Source organism: Bombina bombina, chromosome 6, assembly GCF_027579735.1.
Source record: "Bombina bombina isolate aBomBom1 chromosome 6, aBomBom1.pri, whole genome shotgun sequence".
Classification (NCBI taxonomy): domain Eukaryota; kingdom Metazoa; phylum Chordata; class Amphibia; order Anura; family Bombinatoridae; genus Bombina; species Bombina bombina.
The window spans coordinates 56486123-56505200 of NC_069504.1; the positions used below are offsets into that span (position 1 = coordinate 56486123).

Sequence of the window (19078 nt, forward strand, 5' to 3'; positions counted from 1 at the left end):
AGACTGTATTCTCCAACTCAGAGGAATCACAGAGGAGCAGTACATTAGCGTTGTAGAACACTACAAAGGTAATAACAATAGTAAGCTATTGCTATAGCATGAACAAATATAATAAAACACAGTGGATATGTATAAGAACAAGCTGTTAACAACTCAACAAAATATTTCTCTTGTTAGGTGTATCCAGTCCACGGATCATCCATTACTTGTGGGATATTCTCCTTCCCAACAGGAAGTTGCAAGAGGATCACCCACAGCAGAGCTGCTATATAGCTCCTCCCCTAACTGCCATATCCAGTCATTCTCTTGCAAGCTCTCAACATAGCTGGAGGTAGTAAGAGGAAAGTGGTAAAATATAGTTAGTCTTTTCTTCAACCAAAAGTTTATTGTTTTTAAATGGTACCGGAGTGTACTATTTTTTTCTCAGGCAGCATTTAGAAGAAGAATCTGCCTGCGTTTTTCTATGATCTTAGCAGAAGTAACTAAGATCCACTGCTATTCTCACATATGTCTGAGGAGTGAGGTAACTTCAGAGGGAGAATGGCATGCAGGGTTCCTGCAATAAGGTATGTGCAGTTAAGTTTTCTCTTGTTAAGTGTAGTCAGTCCACGGGTCATCCATTACTTATGGGATTATATCTCTTCCCCAACAGGAAGTTGCAAGAGGATCACCCAAACAGAGCTGCTATATAGCTCCTCCCCTCACATGTCATATCCAGTCATTCTCTTGCAACCTAACTAAAGATAGGTCGTTGTGAGAGGTCTGTGATGTTTTTAAACTTAGTTTATTTCTTCAATCAAAAGTTTGTTATTTTAAATGGCACCGGAGTGTGCTGTTTGTTCTCAGGCAGCATTAGAAGAAGAATCTGCCTGCGTTTTCTATGATCTTAGCAGACGTAACTAAGATCCACTGGCTGTTCTCACACATTCTGAGGGGTGAGGTAACTTCAGAAAAGGGGAATAGCATGCAGGGCCCCCCTGCAAACGAGGTATGTGCAGTAAATTATTTTTCTAAGGAATGGAATTGACTGAGAAAATACTGCTAATACCAATGTAATGTAAGTTCAGCCTTAAATGCAGTGGTAGCGACTGGTATTAGGCTGATGAGTGTGTGTACACTGAAGTATTTTTCTAGGGAATGGAATTTCACTCAGAAAATACTGTTAATACTGAAGTAATGTATGAGCCTTCACTGCAGTAAATGCGACTGGTAGCAGGCTTATTAATAACACTTCATAGCTTTTAAAATATATGTTTAAAACGTTTACTAGCATGTTAATCGTTTTTTGTGAGGTACTTGGTGATAAAACTTATTGGGGCATGATTTTTACCACATGGCTATCTTTGTTTTCTGCATAGAAACAGTTTACTGAGCTTCCCCACTGTTGTAATATGAGTGGGAGGGGCCTATTTTAGCGCTTTTTTGCGCAGTAAAATTACAGTCACAATCTTCCTACTTCATCCTCCATGATCCAGGACGTCTCTAGAGAGCTCAGGGGTCTTCAAAATTCGTTTTGAGGGAGGTAATCAGTCACAGCAGACCTGTGACAGTGTGTTTGACTGTGATAAAAACGTTAATTATATAATTGTTATCCGTTTTTGGGTATTAAGGGGTTAATCATCCATTTGCAAGTGGGTGCAATGCTCTGCTAACTTAATACATTTACTGTGAAAATTTGGTTGCTATAACTAATTTGGTTCATTGTTATTTCAACTGTGACAGCTTTTTGTGCTTCTTAAAGGCGCAGTAGCGTTTTTTATATTGCTTGTAAATTTATTTGAAAAGATTTTCCAAGCTTGCTTGTCTCATTGCTAGTCTGTTTAAACATGTCTGACACAGATGAATCTCTTTGTTCACTATGTTTAAAGGCCAATGTGGAGCCCAATAAAAATTTGTGTACTAATTGCATTGATGTCACTTTAAATAAAAGTCAATCTTTACATGTAAAGAAATTATCACCAGACAACGAGGGGGAAGTTATGCCGACTAACTCTCCTCACGTGTCAGTACCTTCGCCTCCCGCTCAGGAGGTGCGTGATATTGTGGCGCCAACAGGGAGGCCCATGCAAATCACTTTGCAAGACATGGCTACTGTTATGACAGAAGTATTATCTAAATTGCCAGAATTAAGAGGCAAGCGCGATTTGCTCTGGGTTAAGGACAGAGCGCGCTGATGATGGGAGAGCCATGTCCGATACTGCGTCACAATTTGCAGAACATGAGGACGGAGAGCTTCATTCTGTGGGTGACGGATCTGATCCAGGAAGACTGGATTCAGAGATTTCTAATTTTAAATTTAAGCTTGAGAACCTCCGCGTATTGCTAGGGGAGGTATTAGCGGCTCTGAATGATTGTAACACGGTTGCAATTCCAGAGAAATTATGTAGGCTGGATAAATACTATGCGGTACCGGTGTGTACTGACGTTTTTCCTATACCTAAGAGGCTTACAGAAATTATTAGCAAGGAGTGGGATAGACCCGGTGTGCCTTTTTCCCCCCCTCCTATATTTAGGAAAATGTTTCCAATAGACGCCACCACACGGGACTTATGGCAGACGGTCCCTAAGGTGGAGGGAGCAGTTTCTACTTTGGCTAAGCGTACCACTATCCCGGTGGAGGATAGTTGTGCCTTTTCAGATCCAATGGATAAAAAATTAGAAGGTTACCTTAAGAAAATGTTTGTTCAACAAGGTTTTATCTTACAGCCCCTTGCATGCATTGCGCCTGTCACTGCTGCGGCGGCATTCTGGTTTGAGTCTCTGGAAGAGGCCATTCGCACAGCTCCATTGGATGAAATTATGAACAAGCTTAAAGCACTTAAGCTAGCTAACGCATTTGTTTCTGATGCCGTCGTACATTTAACCAAACTTACGGCTAAGAACTCCGGATTCGCCATCCAAGCGCGCAGAGCGCTGTGGCTTAAATCCTGGTCATCTGATGTGACTTCTAAATCTAAATTGCTTAATATTCCTTTCAAAGGGCAGACCTTATTCGGGCCCGGCTTGAGAGAAATTATCGCTGACATTACGGGAGGTAAGGGCCATGCTCTGCCTCGGGACAGGGCCAAATCAAAGGCCAAACAGTCTAATTTTCGTGCCTTTTCGTAACCTCAAGGCAGGAGCAGCATCAACTTCCTCCGCTCCAAAACAGGATGGAGCTGTTGCTCGTTACAGACAGGGCTGGAAAGCTAACCAGTCCTGGAACAAGGGCAAGCAGGCCAGAAAACCTGCTGCTGCCCCTAAGACAGCATGAAGAGAGGGCCCCCTATCCGGAAACGGATCTAGTGGGGGGAAGACTTTCTCTCTTTGCCCAGGCTTGGGCAAGAGATGTCCAGGATCCCTGGGCGTTGGAGATCATATCTCAGGGATATCTTATGGACTTCAAAGCTTCTCCTCCACAAGGGAGATTTCATCTTTCAAGGTTATCAGCAAACCAAATAAAGAAAGAGGCGTTTCTACGCTGTGTACAAGACCTCTTACTAATGGGGGTGATCCACCCAGTTCCGCGGACGGAACACGGGCAAGGATTCTATTCAAATCTATTTGTGGTTCCCAAGAAAGAGGGAACCTTCAGACCAATCTTGGACTTAAAGATCCTAAACAAATTCCTAAGAGTTCCATCGTTCAAAATGGAAACTATTCGGACAATCTTACCTATGATCCAAAGGGGTCAGTACATGACCACAGTGGATTTAAAGGATGCCTACCTTCACATACCGATTCACAAGGATCATTATCGGTACCTAAGGTTTGCCTTCCTAAACAGGCATTACCAGTTTGTAGCTCTTCCCTTCGGGTTAGCTACGGCCCCAAGAATCTTTACAAAGGTTCTGGGCTCACTTCTGGCGGTACTAAGACCGCGAGGCATAGCGGTGGCTCCGTACCTAGACGACATTCTGATACAAGCGTCAAGTTTTCAAACTGCCAAGTCTCATACAGAGATTGTTCTGGCATTTCTGAGGTCGCATGGGTGGAAGGTGAACGTGGAAAAGAGTTCTCTATTGCCACTTACAAGGGTTCCCTTCCTAGGGACTCTTATAGATTCTGTACAGATGAAAATTTACCTGACGGAGGCCAGGTTATCAAAACTTCTAAATGCTTGCCGTGCCCTTCATTCCATTCCACACCCGTCAGTAGCTCAGTGCATGGAGGTAATCGGCTTAATGGTAGCGGCAATGGACATAGTACCATTTGCGCGCCTGCATCTCAGACCGCTGCAATTGTGCATGCTAGGTCAGTGGAATGGGGATTACTCAGATTTGTCCCCTCTGCTAAATCTGGATCAAGAGACCAGAGATTCTCTTCTATGGTGGCTTTCTCGGCCCCATCTGTCCAAAGGGATGACCTTTCGCAGGCCAGATTGGACGATTGTAACAATAGACGCCAGCCTTCTAGGTTGGGGCGCAGTCTGGAATTCCCTGAAGGCTCAGGGATCATGGACTCAGGAGGAGAAACTCCTCCCAATAAATATTCTGGAGTTAAGAGCAATATTCAATGCTCTTCTAGCTTGGCCTCAGTTAGCAACTCTGAGGTTCATCAGATTTCAGTCGGACAACATCACGACTGTGGCTTACATCAACCATCAAGGGGGAACCAGGAGTTCACTAGCAATGTTGGAAGTCTCAAAGATAATTCGCTGGGCAGAGTCTCACTCTTGCCACCTGTCAGTGATCTACATCCCAGGCGTGGAGAACTGGGAGGCGGATTTTCTAAGTCGCCAGACTTTTCATCCGGGGGAGTGGGAACTTCATCCGGAGGTCTTCGCTCAACTGATTCATCTTTGGGGCAAACCAGATCTGGATCTCATGGCGTCTCGCCAGAACGCCAAGCTTCCTTGTTACGGATCCAGGTCCAGGGACCCGGGAGCGGTGCTGATAGATGCTCTGACAGCACATTGGGTCTTCAACATGGCTTATGTGTTTCCACCATTTACGATGCTCCCTCGATTGATTGCCAAGATCAAACAGGAGAGAGCATCGGTGATTCTGATAGCGCCTGCGTGGCCATGCAGGACCTGGTATGCAGACCTAGTGGACATGTCGTCCTGTCCACCATGGTCTCTGCCTCTGAGGCAGGACCTTCTAATTCAGGGTCCATTCAACCATCAAAATCTAATTTCTCTGAGGCTGACTGCATGGAGATTGAACGCTTGATTTTATCAAAGCGTGGCTTCTCGGAGTCGGTTATTGATACCTTAATACAGGCTAGGAAACCTGTTACCAGAAGAATTTACCATAAGATATGGCGTAAATATTTATATTGGTGCGAATCCAAGAGTTAGGATTCCTAGGATATTGTCTTTTCTACAAGAGGGTTTAGAAAAGGGCTTATCTGCTAGTTCGTTAAAGGGACAGATTTCTGCTCTGTCTATTCTTCTGCACAAACGTCTGGCAGAAGTTCCAGACGTTCAGGCTTTTTGTCAGGCTTTGGCTAGGATTAAGCCTGTGTTTAAGACTGTTGCTCCGCCGTGGAGCTTAAACTTAGTTCTTAACGTTCTGCAAGGCGTTCCGTTTGAACCCCTTCATTCCGTTGATATCAAGCTGTTAACTTGGAAAGTTCTGTTTTTGATGGCTATTTCCTCGGCTCGAAGAGTCTCTGAGTTATCTGCCTTGCATTGTGATTCTCCTTATCTGATTTTTCATTCAGACAAGGTAGTTCTGCGTACTAAACCCGGGTTCTTACCTAAGGTAGTTTCTAACAGGAATATCAATCAAGAAATTGTTGTTCCATCATTGTGTCCTAACCCTTCTTCAAAGAAGGAACGACTTTTGAATAATCTGGACGTAGTCCGTGCCCTGAAGTTCTATTTGCAGGCAACTAAAGATTTTCGTCAAACTTCTTCCCTTTTTGTCGTTTACTCTGGACAGAGGAGAGGTCAAAAGGCTTCGGCTACCTCTCTCTCTTTTTGGCTTCGTAGCATAATACGTTTAGCCTATGAGACTGCTGGACAGCAGCCTCCTGAAAGGATTACAGCTCATTCTACTAGAGCTGTGGCTTCCACCTGGGCCTTTAAAAATGAGGCCTCTGTTGAACAGATTTGCAAGGCTGCAACTTGGTCTTCACTTCACACTTTTTCAAAATTTTACAAATTTGACACTTTTGCTTCTTCGGAGGCTGTTTTTGGGAGAAAGGTTCTACAGGCATTGGTTCCTTCCGTTTAAAGTTCCTGCCTTGTCCCTCCCATCATCCGTGTACTTTTAGCTTTGGTATTGGTATCCCATAAGTAATGGATGACCCGTGGACTGACTACAAGAGAAAACATAATTTATGCTTACCTGATAAATTTATTTCTCTTGTAGTGTAGTCAGTCCACGGCCCGCCCTGTCTTTTACGACAGTCACCACTGCACCCTATGGTTTCTCCTTTCTCGTCTTGTTTCGGTCGACTGACTGGATATGACATGTGAGGGGAGGAGCTATATAGCAGCTCTGCTTGGGTGATCCTCTTGCAACTTCCTGTTGGGGAAGAGATATAATCCCATAAGTAATGGATGACCCGTGGACTGACTACACTACAAGAGAAATAAATTTATCAGGTAAGCATAAATTATGTTTTTCTAGGGATGGAATTTGCTAGAAAATGCTGCTGATACCGGATTAATGTAAGTTAAAGCCTAAATACACTGATTTAATAGCGACTAGTATCAGGCTTGCTATCAGAGGTATATACTCTGATTAATGTGCAATATAAAACGTTTGCTGGCATGTTTAATCGTTTTTATTAATGCTTTGGTGATCAAACTTATTGGGGCCTAGTTTTTTCCACATGGCTGGCTTTATTTTTGCCTAGAAACAGTTTCCTGAGGCTTTCCACTGTTCTAGTATAAAAGTTACAGTTGGTGCAGTTAAAATTACAAACTGTGACATTCAGCTTCCCTCAGCAGTCCCCTTCATGCTATAGGACTTCTCTGAAGGGCTCAAAAGGCTTCAAAAGTAGGAGCTGTGGCAGTTGTTATGACTGTTTAAAAAACATATTTTTCGTTTTGTTAATCTGTTATTTGTATTAAGGGGTTAATCATCCATTTGCAAGTGGGTGCAATGCTCTGCTAACTTGTTACATACACTGTAAAAATTTTGTTAGTTTAACTGCCTTTTTTCACTGTTATTTCAAATTTTGGCAAAATTTGTTTCTCTTAAAGGCACAGTAACGGTTTTTTATATTGCTTGTTAACTTGATTTAAAGTGTTTTCCAAGCTTGCTAGTCTCATTGCTAGTCTGTATAAACATGTCTGACATAGAGGAAACTCCTTGTTCATTATGTTTAAAAGCCATGGTGGAACCCCATAGGAGAATGTGTACTAAATGTATTGATTTCACTTTAAACAATAAAGATCAGCTGTTATCTTTAAAAGAATTATCACCAGAGGATTCTGACGAGGGGGAAGTTATGCCGACTAACTCTCCCCACGTGTTGGACCCTTTGACTCCCGCTCAAGGGACTCACGCTAAAATGGCGCCAAGTACATCAAAGACGCCCATAGCGTTTACTTTGCAGGACATGGCGGCAATCATGGATAATACCCTGTCAGCGGTATTAGCCAGACTGCCTGAATTCAGAGGAAAGCGCGATAGCTCTGGGGTTAGACGTAATATAGAGCGCGCAGATGTTTTAAGGCCCATGTCTGATACTGCGTCACAATATGCAGAAGCTGAGGAAGAGCTTCAGTCTGTGGGTGACGTCTCTGACTCGGGGAAACCTGATTCAGATATGTCTACTTTTAAATTTAAGCTTGAGAACCTCCGGGTGTTGCTTGGAGAGGTTTTAGCTGCTCTGAATGACTGTGACTGTGACACAATTGCAGTGCCAGAGAAATTGTGTAGACTGGATAAATACTACGCGGTGCCGGTGTGTACTGACGTTTTTCCAATACCTAAAAGGTTTACAGAAATTATTACTAAGGAGTGGGACAGACCCGGTGTGCCGTTCCCCCCCCCCCCCCCCCCCCTCCTATTTTTAGAAAAAAATTTTCCAATAGACGCCACCACACGGGACTTATGGCAGACGGTCCCTAAGGTGGAGGGAGCAGTTTCTACTTTAGCAAAGCGTAGCACTATCCCTGTTGAGGACAGTTGTGCTTTTTCAGATCCAATGGATAAAAAATTAGAAGGTTACCTTAAGAAAATGTTTATTCAACAAGGTTTTATCCTGCAGCCCCTTGCATGCATTGCTCCTGTCACTGCTGCTACGGCGTTCTGGTTTGAGTCTCTGGAAGAGGCCTTTCAGACAGCTACTCCATTGACTGAAATACTTGACAAGCTTAGAACTCTTAAGCTAGCTAATTCTTTTTTTTCTGATGCCATTGTTCATTTGACTAAACTAACGGCTAAGAATTCTGGATTCGCCATCCAGGCGCGTAGGGCGCTATGGCTTAAATCTTGGTCAGCTGACGTGACTTCAAAGTCTAAATTACTTAACATTCATTTCAAGGGGCAGACCCTATTCGGGCCTGGTTTGAAGGAAATTATTGCTGACATTACTGGAGGTAAGCGTCATACCCTTCCTCAGGACAGGGCCAAATCAAGGGCCAAACAGTCTAATTTTTGTGCCTTTCGAAACTTCAAGGCAGGTGCAGCATCAACTTCCTCTGCTACAAAACAAGAGGGAACTTTTGCGCAATCCAAGCCGGCCTGGAAATCTAACCAAGCCTGGAGCAAAGGCAAGCAGGCCAGAAAGCCTGCTGCTGCCTTTAAGACAGCATGAAGGAACGGCCCCCTATCCGGCAACGGATCTAGTAGGGGGCAGACTTTCTCTCTTCGCCCAGGCGTGGGCAAGAGATGTTCAGGATCCCTGGGCGTTGGAGATCATATCTCAGGGATATCTTCTGGACTTCAAAGCTTCCCCCCCACAAGGGAAAATTAACCTTTCGAGATTATCTGTAAACCAGATAAAGAAAGAGGCATTCTTACGCTGTGTGCAAGACCTCCTAATAATGGGAGTGATCCATCCAGTTCCACAGATGGAACAAGGACAGGGATTTTATTCAAATCTGTTTGTGGTTCCCAAAAAAGAGGGACCAATTTTGGATCTAAAGATCTTAAACAAATTCCTCAGAGTTCCATCGTTCAAAATGGAAACTATTCGGACAATCCTACCTATGATCCAGGAGGGTCAGTACATGACCACAGTGGATTTGAAGGATGCTTACCTTCACATACCGATTCACAAAGATCATCATCGGTTCCTAAGGTTTGCCTTTCTAGACAGGCATTACCAGTTTGTGGCTCTTCCTTTCGGGTTAGCTACAGCCCCAAGAATTTTTACAAAGGTTCTGGGGTCTCTTCTGGTGGTCCTAAGACCACGGGGCATAGCAGTGGCCCCTTATCTAGACGACATCCTGATACAGGCGTCAAACTTCCAAATTGCCAAATCTCATACGGACATAGTGTTGGCATTTCTGAGGTCGCATGGGTGGAAAGTGAACGAGGGAAAGAGATCTCTATCACCCCTCACAAGGGTTTCCTTCCTAGGAACTCTGATAGATTCTGTAGAAATGAAAATTTACCTGACGGAATCCAGGTTATCAAAGCTTCTAAATTCCTGCCGTGTTCTTCACTACATTCCGCGCCCTTCGGTGGCTCAGTGCATGGAAGTGATCGGCTTAATGGTAGCGGCGATGGACATAGTGCCATTTGCGCGCCTACATCTCAGACCGCTGCAATTATGCATGCTCAGTCAGTGGAATGGGGATTACACAGATTTGTCCCCTCTGCTAAATCTGGATCAAGAGACCAGAGATTCTCTTCTCTGGTGGCTATCTCGGGTTCATCTGTCCAAAGGTATGACCTTTCGCAGGCCAGATTGGACAATTGTAACAACAGATGCCTGCCTTCTAGGTTGGGGTGCAGTCTGGAATTCCCTGAAGGCTCAGGGATCGTGGAGAGGAGAAACTCCTCCCAATAAATATTCTGGAGTTAAGAGCAATATTCAATGCTCTTCTAGCTTGGCCTCAGCAACCCTGAGGTTCATCAGATTTCAGTCGGACAACATCACGACTGTGGCTTACATCAACCATCAAGGAGGGACCAGGAGCTCCCTAGCGATGTTAGAAGTCTCCAAGATAATTCGCTGGGCAGAGACTCACTCTTGCCACCTATCAGCAATCCATATCCCAGGTGTAGAGAACTGGGAGGCGGATTTTCTAAGTCGTCAGACTTTTCATCCGGGGGAGTGGGAACTCCATCTGGAGGTGTTTGCTCAATTGGTTCATCGTTGGGGAACACCAGAATTGGATCTCATGGCGTCTCGCCAGAACGCCAAGCTTCCTTGTTACGGATCCAGGTCCAGGGACCCAGAAGCGACGCTGTTAGATGCTCTAGCAGCACCGTGGTTCTTCAACCTGGCTTATGTGTTTCCACCGTTTCCTCTGCTCCCTCGACTGATTGCCAATATCAAACAGGAGAGAGCATTGGTGATCTTGATCGCGCCTGCGTGGCCACGCAGGACCTGGTATGCAGACCTGGTAGACATGTCATCCTTTCCACTTTGGCCTCTGCCTCTGAGACAAGACCTTCTACTACAAGGTCCTTTCAATCATCCAAATCTAATTTCTTTGAGACTGACTGCCTGGAGATTGAACGTTTGATTTTATCAAGGCGTGGCTTCTCCGAGTCAGTCATTGATACCTTAATGCAGGCACGAAAGCCTGTAACCAGGAAAATCTACCATAAGATATGGCGCAAATATCTTCATTGGTGTGAATCCAAGAATTACTCATGGAGTAAGGTTAGGATTCCTAGGATATTGTCCTTTCTCCAAGAGGGTTTGGAAAAAGGATTATCAGCTAGTTCTTTAAAGGGACAGATTTCTGCTCTGTCTATCCTTTTGCACAAGCGTCTGGCAGAGGTTCCAGACGTCCAGGCATTTTGTCAGGCTTTGGTTAGAATTAAGCCTGTGTTTAAACCTGTTGCTCCTCCATGGAGCTTAAACTTGGTTCTTCAAGGAGTTCCATTTGAACCCCTTCATTCCATTGATATCAAACTTTTATCTTGGAAAGTTCTGTTTTTGATGGCTATTTCCTCGACTCGTAGAGTCGCTGAGTTATCAGCTTTACAATGTGATTCTCCTTATCTTATTTTCCATACAGATAAAGTAGTTCTGCGTACAAAACCTGGGTTTTTACCTAAGGTAGTTGGCAAAAAGAATATCAATCAAGAGATTGTTGTTCCATCATTGTGTCCTAATCCTTCTTCAAAGAAGGAACGTCTTTTACATAATTTGGACGTAGTCCGTGCTTTAAAGTTTTACTTACAAGCGACTAAAGATTTTCGTCAAACATCTTCCCTGTTTGTTGTTTACTCTGGACAGAGGAGAGGTCAAAAGGCTTCGGCAACCTCTCTTTCTTTTTGGCTTCGGAGCGTAATACGCTTAGCCTATGAGACTGCTGGACAGCAGCCTCCTGAAAGGATTACAGCTCATTCTACTAGAGCTGTGGCTTCCACCTGGGCCTTTAAAAATGAGGCTTCTGTTGAACAGATTTTCAAAGCGGCGACTTGGTCTTCGCTTCATACCTTTTCAAAATTTTACAAATTTGATACTTTTGCTTCTTCGGAGGCTATTTTTGGGAGAAAGGTTCTACAGGCAGTGGTCCCTTCCGTTTAAGTACCTGCCTTGTCCCTCTCTTCATCCGTGTACTTTAGCTTTGGTATTGGTATCCCACAAGTAATTGATGATCCGTGGACTGGATACACCTAACAAGAGAAAACATAATTTATGCTTACCTGATAAATTTATTTCTCTTGTGGTGTATCCAGTCCACGGCCCGCCCTGTCCTTTTAAGGCAGGTCTAAATTTTAAACTACAGTCACCACTGCACCCTATGGTTTCTCCTTTCTCGGCTAGTTTCGGTCGAATGACTGGATATGGCAGTTAGGGGAGGAGCTATATAGCAGCTCTGCTGTGGGTGATCCTCTTGCAACTTCCTGTTGGGAAGGAGAATATCCCACAAGTAATGGATATCCATGGACTGGATACACCACAAGAGAAATAAATTTATCAGGTAAGCATAAATTTTGTTTTTTAGTTATTAGTGAGTAAGGTGGTCTGGGTTACCACCAGTGGGAGAGGATTAGCTAGAAGTTAGTTAGACCTCTTTGGGGATAACACAAATAATATTTGTGTAAAAAGGGGGGGGGGGGGAATGTTACTAAAAAGTAACTTGCATAGATAGATTGACATTTAAAGGGGGAATGTGAACTGTACAACGGTACCTTTTAGTCGGGCATGTGGGTGGGATGTGGTGTGTATCAGAGCGGTTGCATGTTTTTTACACTGGATAAATTCGGGGGGGGGGGGGAGAAGGAGGGGAAAGCGGGAAAAGGGAGGGGTAGGAGAGGGGTGGGAGGGGAGGGAGGGGAACATCCTAGGTTGAGGTATGCAATTAAACGGTTACAAACTTTAAACTAGTACAACTCAGATCTGTCATGTTAATGTATGTATTATTATGCACGGGGTCTCTGGTGTCCCCGGCCCCAGACCAACAAGAGAGGTGTGGCAGACAGTTGAGGGGCAATCGGCCCTATCAAACTTACACCTCTCGGGTCAGTGACCAGGGGCACCCCCAAACCCAAAAAGTGCAACTTATGAACCAACATACAACTATTAAGTCCGATACATTCTATAATGTACAATGCCACCCCTGCACATTGCGGCCTATCGACTGCTAGCAGGGTATGTCAATCATCCTGATCGACCGCTGCTTCTTAACTTAAATTTCAGGCGGACCTGGAACTTTGGGAGTAGATTGCAGCATCTGCTGCTTTAATAAATCTACTCCTTAGTCTTAAAGGGACAAGAAACCCAAAATTTTTCTTTCATGATTTAGAAAGAGCATACAATTATAATCAACTTTCTAATTTGCTTCATTCTCTTGATATTCTTTGCTGAAAAGCATATCTAGATATGCTTAGTAGCTGCTGATTGGTAGCTGCACATAGATGCCTCCTGTGATTGGTTCACCGTGTGCATTTCTATTTCTTCATTAAAGTATATCTAAAGAATGAAGCAAATTAGGTAATAGAAGTAAATTGGAATAATGTTTAAAATTATATTCTCTACCTTAATCATGAAAGAAAATGTTTGGGTATAGTGTCCTTTTAATTTTAAATGAGTAGAAGATTTTGTTATTTTTCCTTTTTCTGGCAACTTTCAAAATTCCTTCCATTTCCCTGCTCCCTGTATCAAATGATAGCCGTTAGCCAATCACAATATGTTTATACTGTGAACTCCTGTACATGCTCATAAGGAGCTGGTGACCTCAACTTGAGCATATAAAAAGATTCTACACTTTTTGATAATGGAAGTAAATTCAAAAGTTTTTTTTGTTGTTTTTTATTTCTTTTCAATATTGCTTGCTCTATCTGAATTATGGAAGTTTTATGTTTATCTATAGTGTCTGTGCCACCTCTTTTTCTGTTGCTAACTTAACTTGCACACCTGACTTTATAAAGTTGTCTTTTAAATTATCATTTTAATGAACGTTTATCTGTTAGGAAATTTTGTTCTCTTGTATTTTTTTTTTAAGTCTTGAAGTGTCCCTTGTTAAATATCTTAACTGAATATCAGCCTTTTTAATTTACTTATTTATTTGTTTACTATAGAAATCTGTTCAGGCATCGCTGCTTAGGAGGCGATTAGGAATTCGAGCAGCGTTTGAAGTCCTTACTCTCCACAGACATCTGCACTACCAAGATATTACCCAAATGTAAGGAGAGATGTGTTTAAAGGGACAGTATACACCAATTGTTATATAACTGCATTTAATAGACACTACTATAAAAATTCAGTATAAAACTGTTTAAAAACTTACTCCCAGTTTAGCTCTGTTGAAAGGTTATCTGGAACACCCACTGAAAGTGCCTGTATAGCAAAAATAGCAGACACTCCCCCCTTCCTCTGCATATGAAAAGACTCTTTACACAAACAGGAGCAAACTGGAGAAGGTATACATCAGTATACTTCTAATACTTTGGGGCTTGGTTAGGAGTCTGAAAATCAGAGCAATGTTAATTAAAAATAAGCAAAACTATACTTTTAAAAACTCAACAAAAAAAAAGCTGTATAGGCTTTATAAATGGATCATCTACAAAACATTTATGCAAAGAAAAATCTAGTGTATAATGTCTATTTAACTTAATCAAACAGAAAGAGGGTGTTTAAAGGGACAGTCTACTCCAGAATTTGTATTGTTTAAAAAGATAGATAATTTTTTTATTACCCAATTCCCCAGTTTTGCATAACCAACACTGTTATATTAAAGGGACATGAAACCCAATTTTTTTATTTCATGTTTCAGATAGAGAATACAATTTGAAACAACTTTCCAATTTACTTCTATTATTTAATTTGCTTCTTTCTCTTGTTATCCTTTGCTGAAATGTTTATCTAGGCAAGTTCATGTGCAGCAGAGAACCTAGGTTCTAGCTGTTGATTGGTGGCTGCATATATAAACTGATTGTCTTTGGCTCATCCATGTGTTCAGTTAGAAACCAGTAGTGCATTGCTGCTCCTTCAACAAATGATACCAAGAGAATAAAACAGATTAGATAATAGAAGTAAATTAGAAAGTTGTTTAAAATTGTATTCTCTATCTGAATCATGAAAGAACATTTTTGGGTTTCATGTCCCTTTAATATACTTTTTACCTCTGTGATTACCATGCATCTAAGCCTCTGCCCACTTATCTCAGTTCTTTTGACAGACTTGCATTTTAGCCAATCAGTGCTGACTAATAAATAACTCCATGGGAATGAGCACAATGTTATTTATTTGGCACACATGAACTGTCTAACTGGGGAAAACTGTCAAACTGCACTGAAATAAGAGACTGCCTTCAACGGCTTAGAAATCAGTTTGAGCCTACTTAGGTTTAGCTTTCAACAAAGAATACCAAGATAATATATCTGAATCATGAACGTTTTATTTTGACTAGGCTGTCCCTTTAATATACAACCTACTTAAAGGGACAGTAAAAACCATGAGATTTTTAGTTATGTCTAATTACACAAGTTTGCAATATATTTTCATTATTTCACTCCCTTTCCATGTAATTTAGCTCTGAAAATTGATTATTTTCTAATTCTCTGAACTGACTTATCAAGTGGGTAATCCGGCTACATATTGACCCGTAATTTGTTTTCAGCAGATACCTTCAAAATAATGCACTTTTATTTTTACTTTGAGTGTGGTTAGCCTTGTTGTCCTGCAGTCTAAACAAGAGATTGGCTTCTCCAAATAAGGCAAATGGTTGATGGAGTTGTCTTGGTTGATTTTTTTTATTTTTAGAGGAACACAACAGGAATGTCTTGCAATTACAAGGTTTCTACTGCCCCATTCACAAATTTCATTTAGATTGGAGAATAAAATCTCTTAAAAGGTGTTTCCTGTGTTTAAAAAAATAAATAAATCTCATTTATTAAATAGTGAGGATTTATTCTAGTCATTTGGAAGGAAGAGCTATGCAAAGTGTCTAACTATTAAAGAGATAGTCTAGTCAAAATTAAACTTTCACGATTCAGATAGCGCATGCAATTTCTTTCATGTAATTGGCAAGAGTCCATGAGCTAGTGACGTATGGGATATACATTCCTACCAGGAGGGGGCAAAGTTTCCCAAACCTCAAAATGCCTATAAATGCACCTCCCACCACACCCACAACTCAGTTTTACAAACTTTACCTCCTATGGAGTTTGTGCTTAGTTTTTAGGATTTCTTCCATGATAAGCGCTTCTAAGCATTATGAAGCCCAATTCCTCTGAGTACAGTGTTTGTCAGAGGGATGTGAAGAGAGTATCGCCTATTGATTTTATGGTTTCTCTCGCGGGAAATCTTTTCAAGGGTTTTCTGTTTTCGGTCGTAGGGATTCATCTCCTACCTCCCTTTTCAGATTGACGATATACTCCTAAATACCATTACCTCTGCTGATAGTTTTCAGTACTGGTTTGACTGTCTGCTATATGTGGATGGGTGGCTTTCGGTAAGTATGTATCATTGTTTAAGACACTTTCAGCTATGGTTTGGCGCTTTATGTGTTAATATAAAGTTTTAAATATATGTATTTTTCTTATATTTGCCATGAGTCAGGTCTATGTATATTTCCCTTTGCAGTCTAAACAGTTTCAGTATAGGAATCATGTTTGGGAAGTTTATTTAAACTTTTTTTTTTTTCTTACTTGGGGTTTCAGTCTTTTTCTAATTTGACTTGTTTTTCATTTTTTTCACAGGCAATTGTAGTCTCGCGAGGGCGCAAAATGCTGTCATTCTTGGCGCAAAATTTTTTTTGCGCTCCTTTGATGGTGCAAATGTTGTCATTTCCTGCGTCTTTGTTGATGCTAGTTGTTTTGAAGCAAAGTTGCGTTTGTTATGACGCAAGTTGCATCATTTCCTGGTGTTGGGTTGGCACCCAAAAAATTTTTTAACTTCCTTTTGCGTAATGCGTCATTCTTGGCACCAAAATTTTGTTTTTTTACACCTCTCCCTCTATTTCTCGCTGTTTTTATGATTTTTGAAAGCTAGTATGCCTGCTTTTTTTATTTTATTTTTTTGTTTTAAAAAATACTACTTACTGAAACTGTTACATTGTGGAAATTGAATGTTTTGCCTAATGTTATTTTTCTTTTTCTGTTACATTTTGCGAGAGGTCTCATTCTGATCCTGACTCTGATGTTACTGTAGAAACTATGATGCCCTGAAACACAATTCTTCAAAGCGAAGTGTGTTTTTTCATTATTAAGCTGTTATTTTCTTCAGTTTAATTATGTGGCATTTATTTATGATATTTTATGCTAATCATGTTTCTATATGTACAATGACATTTACTGTTTTTACTTTCTCAGTTCATGTACTTGATTTAATCTGCAAATATCATATGTTATTGCTTTGATCATAAAAGGTTATGACTGCTATTATGCCTTTAAGTAAACTTACAAGGTCTTTTCAAAATTTAAGATTTATTTAATTTTGTTCTGACCGACAGCATACTTAAGTTTATTCTACTGATGAAGGTTTATTTGTCTCAAAGGATCCTGTATCAGACAGTTTTGTTAAAATTCTCCTTATATTTCTTTTGAACATTTTTTTGTTCTTTGTTAAGGACATTTTGTTATTTTTAGCTTTTAGAAGTCTAGTCCTCCTATTAACTATCGGCTAGATTACGAGTCTTGCGGTAGGCTTAAAAAGCAGCGTTGGCCGGTCCCAACACTGCTTTTTAACGCCCGCTGGTATTACGAGTCTTGCAGGTACAGGTGTACCGCTCACTTTTTTGGCCAAACTTGGAAATGCCGCAAATCCACTTACGTAAATTGCCTATCCTATTTTTTCAATGGGACTTGCATAGCACAGGTATTACGAGTCTGCCAAAAAGTGAGCGGTAGACCCTCTCCTGTCAAGACTGGTACCACATTTTAAAGTCGGTAGTTAAGAGTTTTACACTACAACGCCGTAGCATAAAACTCATAACTAAAGTGCTAAAAAGTACACTAACACCCATAAACTACCTATCAACCCCTAAACCGAGGCCCTCCCGCATCGCAAACACTAAAATAAAATGTTTAACCCCTAATCTGCCGAACCGGACATCGCCGCCACTATAATAAATATATTAACCCCTAAATCGCCGCACTCCTGCCTCGCAAACATTAGTTAAATTATTAACCCCTAATCTGCTGTCCCTAACATCGCCGCCACCTACCTACATTTATTAACCCCTAAACCTAAGTCTAACCCTAACACCCCCTAACTTAAATATAATTTAAACAAATCTAAATAAAATTACTATAATTAATTAAATTATTCCTATTTAAAACTAAATACTTACCTAAGCTAAGCAACAATATAACAGTTACATTGTATCTAGCTTAGTGTTTATTTTTATTTTACAGGCAAGTTTGTATTTATTTTAACTAGGTAGAATAGTTACTAAATAGTTATTAACTATTTACTAACTACCTAGCTAAAATAAATACAAAAGTACCTGTAAAATAAAACCTAACCTAAGTTAAAATTACACCTAACACTGCACTATAATTAAATTAATTTCCTAAATTAAATACAATTAAATAAAATTAGCTAAATTACAAAAAAACAAACACTAAATTACAGAAAATAATAAACAAATTACAAGATTTTTAAACTAATTACACCTAATCTAATCCCCCTAACAAAATAAAAAAGCCCCCCCAAAATAAAAAAGCCTTACCCTACACTAAATTACAAATAGCCCTTAAAAGGGCCTTTTGTGGGGCATTTCCCCGAAGTAATCCGCTCTTTTACCTGTAAAAAAAATTACAAATCCCCGCCCCCCAACATTAAAACCCACCACCCACACAACCAACCCTACTCTAAAACCCACCCAATACCCCCTTAAAAAAAATCTTAATACTAACCCCTTGAAGATCACCTTACCGGGAGAAGTCTTTATCCAACCGGGCCTCAACAAATCCGGACTCTCCCGGACTTTATTTCTATAATAAAACTAACGCCATGTTAAACGAACCACCAGAGCCCTCAAAGTGCTTATCTCCCAGCCCCAGTGCCTGCTAAACACTGTCTGGTTCTCTCAGACTGAGAGCTTTTGTCCCCTAATAAAGTGCCTTATACCATAAGCCCTTTATGTAATGAAGTGAAATGTAGTAAAGTGCTCCTTTTCCTTTAAGTGTCCCAAGAAAATAACAAAGCACTTACCTCATATGTCTGCCTGACAGCAAAGGCAGTCCCCCACATGGACCTGTGAAGAAAAATAAATTCCTGAATAAATATTCCTCAGGTTTTCAGGGTTAGGGCAGCAATAATATATGGGAGGCGCAGTGAGATTTATGTCCCACAAGTTTTTGCTTGTACTTTAAAGCCACCAATGCTCTACTGAAGAGACTGATATGGACTACGGCTACGCCCCAGGACAAAGCGGCACAATCCTGCACTACTTTACAAATAATAAACTCTTGATTGAAGAATCTTATCTAACACCTCACTTTACCACTTCCTATCACTAACGTAGGCAAAGAGAATGACTGGGGTGGGAGGGAACGGAGGAGCTATTTAACAGCTCTGCTGTGGTGCTCTTTGCCGCCACCTTCTGACCAAGAGG

The 19078-nt window shown here is 41.1% G+C and overlaps 1 protein-coding gene across 1 annotated transcript in view; it reads left to right on the top strand.

Moving 5' to 3' along the window:
- The window catches only part of TPCN2 (two pore segment channel 2), a 215898-nt gene that overhangs the window by 105093 nt on the left and 91727 nt on the right, over positions 1-19078 (top strand). Inside the window, exon 12 of the mRNA XM_053716413.1 lies at positions 13596-13699. Coding sequence (XP_053572388.1) covers positions 13596-13699 — 104 coding nt within the window. The remainder of the gene's footprint in view (positions 1-13595; positions 13700-19078) is intronic.